We start from the raw sequence: 9,311 nt of genomic DNA, 5'->3' as shown, positions 1-9,311 counted from the left end.
TGAAGGAATGTAAAAATGTAAAATTGTCTTCTAATTCTTATGCGTTTGTTCACGGTTATTAAAAAGAAGGTCTCATATTAGAAACCCCCCACCCACTTTCCCAATACTGTATACAGTATACAAATCAGTGACAAATGTATTTCCGTTTCCAAATACCATTCTGTTCATTAATTTACAGTTGCATAGAAAGGGAAGAAGAAAACAATAATATATGATTATTATAAAAACAAAATATCCTTTCCTCTTTGGATAGGCAGTGTTTTACTCCTTCAGTAGAACACACAGTCCGCACCCAACAGCATAATTCAAAGAGCCATGGAGCTTCTGATTAAATGGAACTTGACATTGGCATTTGCTGAAAAGGGCAACACTGTAAATCAAGAAATGTTGGTTGGCTAGATGAATACTTCACATTGCCTGTGGGAAGAGAAAATAGCACTGTCAGAACAACATTTACAGAAGGCATTACAGGTAGCAGAGAGCTGTCAACTCTTAAAAACAAAAAGTGCTTCTTTCGGCACAGACAAGCCCTCTTTTGCTACGTTCAGTGGGGACACTTTTACTCCCATGTGACTTTTGTTCCTGGAATGAAGTCCTTTGCTTTCATCCTAAAGTTTCATAGCCTGCTTTTCATCAACTCAGCTGATATAGAGGAAGTCTGGAAGACTTTTCTCTTGTCCAGGCTGGAAACCAAGTTAAAACTGAGACGATTTGTCTTTTTCTTTTTTTTTTTTCCTGAGAGATACTAATGTTGACTGAATTAGGTTGGTGCAAGCACTCCTTTGTGTTCCTCTGAGGGTCTGTGGGAGGTCTTCTACAGAACTGGTACCCTGACAATTCCAGGGTACCAGCTGGATCCCAGCTGGGATCCAGACAATAAGAACTCAAGACAAGAATCAAAGCCCAAGGGTGTGCAATGGTGCCAGTTAAAGGCTCAGGGCCAATGTACAGAGGCAACGGAGGATAGAAATCCAGGTCACACTCAGAGGAGTGCCATCAACCTTTCAGAGGTCAAATGGTTGGGTCCATTATCATTGTCCTCAAACTCTTCTCTAAATGCGTCTTTCACTGACTTGCTCTAATGGATATCTACATCTCCCTAAAGACACAGCTTCCTCCATAGAAAGGAAAGACTTCTTCCCATAGGACTGTTTTTCATCTCTCACACTCCTCAGATATTGGATAGGTTCATTTTGTGTTTTTCAGGGACTTTTCTCTCTCTCCTTCCTAAAAGTACCCAGCTTTGAATCTCTTGTCATCAAACCATACCACCCACACCACCCACTATGCAGTCATCTTCTGGCCTCTTAGCTCATGTCCCCTTACCTCTTGAAGAAAAAAATGGCTGTCATTCATTGGTTCTAAACGTTCATGATTTCAATACACAGATGGTTTTTCTAAACCGATGGCCTCTTAGCTCCTTGAGCTCCACTCCTCCCAGAATCTGTCCTTCACCCTTTCTCAGCCTTCCACTCAAATCTGGATGATTGCCAATACCTGCATCCCTTCCAATATTTCAATTTCAATCATCCTCCTTTCTGACAACCCACCCGTACTTCTCCAGCTTACCTCCACTAGGACCCAAACTTCACTCATCCTTTGGTACTATGGCCTACGGATTTTCTGTCTCCCACAGCTATTGCATCCTCACTATTCTTCCTACTAGACTTGGGTGCAAGCATTATCATCACTCCTCTGCCTCTTCCCTTGAACTGTTGTACTCTCTTGGCCAAACAACTACTTCAACTTAAATGCAATAAATTTCAAGTTAAATGCAATAAATTTCAAGTTAAATGCAATACTCGGCCTACTCTGGTGCCTGTGCCCAGGAACTTGAATGTAGCTGAAGGGCAACACATAGTCCTGCAGACAGGCCTCAAGTTAAATTCACAAGCAAGCAAGTGGTGGCCTTTAATGCTACCGGGCAGTCACTCTATTTCCACATGCTCTCCCCAGCTCCAAGCAGCTACTGTACATCTTCCAGTCTCTCCTCATACCTCCAAGGCCTCCTCCCCATCCTCACTCTGTGCTGAAGCCCCTGCTTCTGATCCGCTAAGACAACAGAACAATCACAGGACTTCTGCTCTCTGGGATGAGGTTCTTCCTTCTCACAGGCTCTCACACCACAGCCACTGATCTACTTCATATTCCCTTGTGTTCCCTCCAGTTACTAAAGATGAACCATTGGTGCTTCTCCTTAATATCTTAGCCTCTTGTGCCATTAAGGCAGTAGCATAATCAGAGGGTTCATGGTTTCAAAAAGATCCATAAACAAGTTCATAAGGAAAAATGTTCTCCAAAGATTTACTGTGGTCTTGGGACACACTATTTCTAAGACTACCTGATAAGGAAAATACTGAAAAACACATGGGTTATATCTGCCAACAGTTCTCAGCAATAAAATTAAAAAAAAAAAAATTAAAAAAAAAAAAGTTAACACTTAAACATTAAAAAAAAAAAAAGAAAAGAAAAATCAAAATCTTCTCCCCTCAGAGTAACAATGCAGCTTTGTGTACTGCCCCAGGCACGGCTTTTAAGTCCATATTCTGCGGTAGATATCCAAAGTAGATGTTTGGGAGAACCCTGTCAGCTAAACCTATCTGGGGTAATTTTACATAGTACATAGAACTATTAAAGGCTTGAGTCGACTGAGCGACTTTCACTTTGGGCTTCCCTGGTAGCTCAACTGGTAAAGAATCCACGTGCAATGTGAAGACCCTGGTTTGATTCCTGGGTCGGGAAGATCCCCTGGAGAAGGGAACAGCTACCCACTCCAGTATCCTGGCCTGGAAAATTCCATGGACTGTATAGTTCATGGGGTCACAAAGAGTTGGACACGACTAGAAGACTTTCACTAAAAAGCTGTTAGAACACAAAAGATCTGGCAACTGGGGCATCTGGAAAAACTGGCTTGGGAGGGGTCCCCCTCCTCAGACTGACAAACTGTTGTACCAAATCAACTAACATGTCAACAAGTTTCCTTATTTACACGGGGAATAGATCAAAAGTGCTGTGCTGTGCTTGGTCACTTGTTGTGTCCCACTCTTTGTGACCCCATGGACTGTAGCCTGCCAGGCTCCTCTGTCCCTGGGATTCTCCAGGCAAGAATACTGGAGTGGGTTGCCGTACCCTCCTCTAAGGGATCTCCCCAACCCAGGAATCAAATTCATATCTCCAGCATCTGCATGGCAGGCAGGTTCATTATCCACTGAGCCACCTGGGAAGCCCACTAAGACCCCCTAAATCTTGTTTCCATTAGCTCATGGTATCGGAATGTGGAGAAGCAAAGCTACAGGTCTGTCTCCTGACTGCCTTCATAAGGCATGTCACTGGTCTGTTATCAACTGCACACAGGCCTCCTGAATGCATGGTTTCTCCAGCCTTGCAGAGCTCTTAAACTGCAGCTGTATGCAACATATGCAGTAAGCAAGGGCACCAGTATAAAGACAAACACTGACTGAATAGTGTCAGAGCAGCATTTCACGCACTCTCATCAAGCACAGGATATGAAGTAAGTGAAGAGCAAAACAGGGAGAAATCATGTCCTAGGGCAGGGCTGGTAGGCACTGCGAGTGGGCTGTGAAGGAGGGTCCTGTGCACTAGCAGGAAGCCAAGGGATAAACTCCATACCATGGTTCTACCAAGAAATGGGAAGAAAGGGGTCTAACAGGAAAACATTCTGTCCCTAAATAAAAACAGAGCGTGGTTCATGGACTCTGAATGCACATTCATAGCATAAAAGAATTTCAATTCTCTGTTTTCATAAGGTGAAAATATAGCAAAAATCAAAAATCAACAGTAGCTAATCGCTTAAACATTTTATTTTTAAATAAAGGAAGGAAAAAATACAAAATAAAAAAGCAAACCGGCCATCCTGTAAAGCATGTGGGATCTTAGTTCCCTGAACAGGGATCGAACCCTGACTCTGCATTGGAAGCACAGTCTTAACCACTGGATCACCAGGAAAGTCCCACTAATCGCTTACTCCAAGTTATAATCTGTAACACCTAAACCAATCAACCCATGAACTCTTACCTGTGGCCTGCTGGGGAGATTTGCTGAAAGAGAAAACAAAAACAGTCAACTGCAGGCAGTTCTGTGGTTCTCCCTTTTATGCATGCAAAAGTGTGAACTGCACCATTCCCAGCTGCTAAGTGGATATTAATAAGAAAATAAGAAAGAGCTTTGGGGAAGGTTTTTTTTTTTTGGCCAGATGATTCAACAGGGCTAGTTTCCCTACTTAGCTTTTCATATCCCATGTGCTTTAAGAAATAAAAATTCCACCAAAATATGCAAAAGATACGCCAGCTCTCTCAAATCAGTACATGCTAAAGCATTCAGTGAATAATTAGTTTTGCAAAAAAAATCTCAAAATTTCCCACTGAAATCATGCCATATATTTGGTTTATGCATTAGAACAGAGAAAATTCTGTATATTCTCCTGAATAGTACAAATTCTGACCAAGAAGTCATTAAGGAAATGCCAGGGCCAGAGTCTTTAGTTTCTGCCACCCTTACCCCAAAGACCAGGAAGATGGTGGCAATAACCTAGTCTTTAGTACTCAGAAGTCTTGTAGGAACTTGGGTTATTCCTTGTGCCTTCCATGGGCTAAGTTAAGAGCATGAGATAATTTACAATATGGTGTCTAATTTGCCTTTGCATCTGAGCAGCTCAGTTCCTCCTTGGTGGCAGAGGGCATGTGCAGTGAAGCTGATCCAGTACAACTTGAAAGGGAAGCCACTAGCACAGCTCTTCTCTAAGGCCTCTGAGGTTTCGTCTCTCCCTTTCACTGTGACATCTCACAATTTCTGAACTGGTATTCAGCCCTGGGAGAGAGAGGCACTCCACTGCTTATGATGGTAGCATCTGTTCTGGGTCATTAAAGATTGTCCCTAATCAAACAGCATGTGACTACTTTCATCATTCCATTTTTTTGTTTCCCCCTTTTTGAAGGGAAACAAACAAACAAAAAAAACCTGTGACCACACAGTAGGTGCTTCGTGAGAAAAAGATAGAGCAAGAAGTGGAAGCTTCTTATGATGCCCTGGAGGGAAAGTGTGCACCCCAGTAGTATTAAGGGGAATAATCAAGTCCTACCAATTATGTAAGTTATATCAGGGAAAAAAGAGTGGACTTTCTTACATATGGGAATTACACTTGCACAGAACTACACCCTCTTGAGGGAAAGCTTAGTTGCATGAGCATGAAGTATACCATAGGCAGAGTTAAGCTTCTCTTCTCAGTAACAAACAGCCAAATCCAAACAGAAATCAAATCTGTTTTGCTGCAAATCAATATTTTAACCCTGTAGCCTCTTATTAAATAAAGGCTGCAAGTACCCTCTTGAACAAATCATACAAACACATATTTTAAAGAAATCAGGAAATCACTGTATTTTAGTAGGTCTTGAAGTTTTGATGAATGTCAATCAAGCTCAATAAATATAGGCAATTCACAGTGAGAATATGCCTGCAGATAAAATAATTAAAAAAGCATTTGTTAGTCTATTAGTGAAAATAATCTTCAGCTTACTACTAGCATTCTGTATATTTGGATGACATAAAAGAAAAAAACAACAACAAAATGATGTTACACTGAAAAAATTAGTTACAGCAGTCAGTGGAAATTTTAGTATATCAGTTAATAGGCAACTCGATTACATTCCCTTCATTAACTTCTTGCCAGTAAGAGATGGAAATGCTTGTGTCTCTGCTCTGAAACTCAACATAAATAATTAAAAGAAAACTTTAAAAGGCCATAATTCAAGGATGCTATCAGGACCAAGTGGGACATTAATCCAAGATAGAGGAATTCTAAAGTGTTATATGCAACAATATACAGACACAGTAAGAAAAAAAAGTCATGTTTAAGTAGGCAATTCATGCAATTAGGATTTAAGAATACAGTTTCATTTTAATTCCAAGAGTGCCAGGAGCGGAAATTCACTTGTGACCATGCTAATTTTTAATTCGCAAAGGATCAAAAGTCAAGATTAACATGCAGATCAATTCACTGTATGCTGGTGACCAGTAATTTTAAAGTTCTCATTAGTTACAGGGGCTCAAGAAATTGGCTTGGCATTGGGAGGATGCCAATCCAATTTGCTCTCAAAAATTCTCCAAAGATGGTCAGTAAGCTTTGGGAGTTTGTGATGGACAGGGAAGCCTGGCATGCTGCAGTCCATGGGGTTGCAAAGAGTCAGACATGACTGAGCGACTGAACTGAACTGAAGCTTTGGACATGCAAAGGCTTATTAAAGTATTTGCTAGCTTGTACAGCTTAGAAGGGGCAAAAAAAGCAAAGGAATCTGACAGAACCTTCTAAGTACTATCTAGTACTATCAATTAAACCTTCCTTCCCAATTGGAAAATTTAATCATTCATTCATTCACTCATTCAATTCAGAAATATATTGGGCACCAAATCTGGGGCAGGTGCTCATTTCTATTCTACATCCATTAAAAAAAAAAAGTTTAATCAATCCAGGCAGAATTTTAAAAGTATATATCAATTTCATAAATAAATCAATTTATGTTTTTATTTTTATGAAAAGCTATCCCTATCTTCGGAGATTTTTATATGATCAAAGTATAAAGACTCTTTACTGTCATTTAAAATGGTATTTTCTGAGGAGAGGACGGAAAGGGGTGTAATGACAGGCTGTTTTATATACTACATATATATGATGAATAATATATAATAGTGCTCTGCTGAGCTAAGTCACTTACTGCTGCTGCTGCTGCTGCTAAGTCACATCAGTCATGTCTGACTCTGTGCGACCCCATAGATGGCAGCTCACCAGGCTCTCCCGTCCCTGGGATTCTCCAGGCAAGAGCACTGAAGTGGGTTGCCATTTCCTTCTTCAATGCATGAAAGCGAAAAGAGAAAGTGAAGTCGCTCAGTTGTGTCCGACTCTTCGCGACCCCATGGACTGCAGCCTATCAGGCTCCTCTGTCCATGGGAGTTTCCAGGCAAGAGTACTGCAGTGGGTTGCCAGTGCCTTCTCCATGAGTCACGTGAGTCGTGTCCAGCTCTTTGCAACCCCATGGGCCATAGCCTGCCAGACTCCTCTTTTCATGGGATTCTCCAGGCAAGAATCCTGGAGTGGGCTGCCATTTCCTATTCCAGGGAATCTTCCCAACTCAGGAACTGAACCCGAGTCTATTATGTCTCCTGCCTGGGCAGGTGGGTGGTTCTTCTCCACTAGCGCCACCTGATATGTAACACTAAAATCTTAGTGTAATGGCTGGCTAGAGTTAATCACCCTAAAATTATAAATTTTAAAGTAATACATTCTGATTTCTTTAAAATATTATTTAAAATATAATCGCAGCATTAAGTAGTATGTATGTCTGTACAGTAAGCTGTTTGTTTGAAACAGCAGAAATGTTTTTGCTGACAGCTCAGTAGAAACTGCAAGACGCCAAGGTGCTGAAGACAAAATGTTTGGGGGAAAAAAATCAATAAATAACAATCATACAGTTTCCTCTGGGATTTTTATTTGGTTATTTTCTGGCTCTTGGTTGTTCATATGGAAAATTCACGGGGTCATAATCTGCCATACTTTAAACTGTTTGGCCTTTATACAGTGACTATTTTATTCCTTAAGAAAAGAACCCCTGAACTGAAAAAAAAGAAAGAAAACAAAACAAAACCCACAGCAAATCAAAAAACAGGGTGGGGGGTGTGAAATTGAAAATAATCCCTTTTTACATCTGAACTTGATGACATCAGAAGATAATATCTGAAGAAAAGGGAAGGAATGACTTGGAAAAAGCTATTTTCAGACTTTGTCTGGCATACCACAAAAAAACACTCTTTTGGAGTCTTACTATGGCCTGCACTGAAGAGGATAATTTCTCCTTAAAGACAGGCTTGTTTTATGTGCCCCGTGTCGCTCACAGGGCAGATCAAAGGATCTCAAAGAGCAGGGTGGCACTGGCCCTCCAGCCCGGGATGTGATGGCATCCAGGTTGGGCTTTGTTTGCCTTGCTGACATACAGAAAGCTTGATTTATCTTCAAATAATGTTCAGTCTCGCTTCCAATACTGCTGTTATCTCACCAAAGAAGACAAAGGGCCTCACACAGGAAAAAAGAAACGGAAGGAAAAAGCACAGCAGTGGCGTTACGATCTTTCATACTCACGGCAACAGGATGGAAACGTACTGTTGATCTGCTCCATGACCTCTGTGAGGTCCGTGCTGGTGTCATGAGGGGGCGCCAGCAGCTCCTCTGCCGCCGTGCCTGCAGATACAAAGAACAGACGCTCTCAAATTCACGTCCGGTCTTCCATTAAAACCCAACTGCGGGGGAAAAAATGCCAGTACTGGCCTCTAAACATCCGTGTGAAAATAGTCTCCTTGCAGAGAATAATTTTAGGGTAAAATTCCAAAATCATTTCTGCATTAATTTCTGGTAACAGAATTGTACATAATTAAAATGTATTAGATGTTTCTATAGAAAGAATTCAAGTGCCAGGGGAAAATTCACGAGTGAAGAATAAGTAATGGGGTCATATGATTTCTTAGTTAGAATTCCACTATTTTGCACAGCTATTTTAAAAATAACTTTATTTATTTTTGGCTGTGCTGGGTCTTCATTACTGCATGTGGGCCTTTCTCTAGTCGCAGAGCACAGGCTCTAGGGCATTGCAAATTTCAGTAGTTACAGCACATGGGCTTAGTAGTTGCAGCTCCCAGGCTCCAGAACACAGGTTCAATAGTTGTGGTGCAAGGGCTTATTAGTTTCTCTGTGGCATATGGGATCTTCCCAGACCAGGGATTGAACCTGTGTCTCCTGCATTGACAGGAGGATTATTTACCACTGACCCACCAGGGATGCCCATCAAGTATATTTTCATATGAGAAATATATTCCATCAATTTTTTCCTTCCTTCTTGATGGAGACTTCAGCATAGGCTAGCTGCTACAAAGTTAGAAGTATTTTATAAGATACTTTCTATTTTGATATTTATTTACTCTACAATCAATAGCAAAATAATTCTCTTATTTAACAATTTAAAATAATTTCACTATTTTAGGTTTTCCTTTGATATATGCAGCGAAAGGCATGCCATTAACAAATTAAGTTGGTTAAAGTATGGGGTTCTCAGTAGGATTTTAGAGCTTAATTTTATCAATAACAAAATGTCATTCCAGAATTCCTGGTTGACAGAGCCCATCCTCACAGCACTGACAGGTCCCCACTGTGACCAATGACAGGCTAGGTGAGACTTCAACCTCAGATGAGGGTGGGTGAGGCAGAAATGTCTGGGGGAACTAGGATGGAGAAAGCAGAATACTGAGTCCCC

General features: G+C 41.0%; 1 protein-coding gene across 1 annotated transcript in view; it reads right to left on the bottom strand.

The window, feature by feature from the left end:
• Positions 1-247: 247 nt before the first annotated feature.
• Positions 248-9,311, bottom strand: part of UTRN (utrophin) — a 543,338-nt gene continuing 534,274 nt past the window's right edge. Inside the window, exons 72-74 of the mRNA XM_052646047.1 lie at positions 8,147-8,245; positions 4,036-4,058; positions 248-417 (exon numbers count right to left, since the gene is read on the bottom strand). Coding sequence (XP_052502007.1) covers positions 409-417; positions 4,036-4,058; positions 8,147-8,245 — 131 coding nt within the window. The 3' untranslated portion in view covers positions 248-408. The remainder of the gene's footprint in view (positions 418-4,035; positions 4,059-8,146; positions 8,246-9,311) is intronic.

This window comes from Budorcas taxicolor, chromosome 9 (genome assembly GCF_023091745.1).
Source record: "Budorcas taxicolor isolate Tak-1 chromosome 9, Takin1.1, whole genome shotgun sequence".
In the NCBI taxonomy this organism is placed as follows: domain Eukaryota; kingdom Metazoa; phylum Chordata; class Mammalia; order Artiodactyla; family Bovidae; genus Budorcas; species Budorcas taxicolor.
The sequence above is the reverse complement of the archived record's forward strand: the minus strand, read 5'-3'. Positions and strand labels throughout refer to the sequence as shown.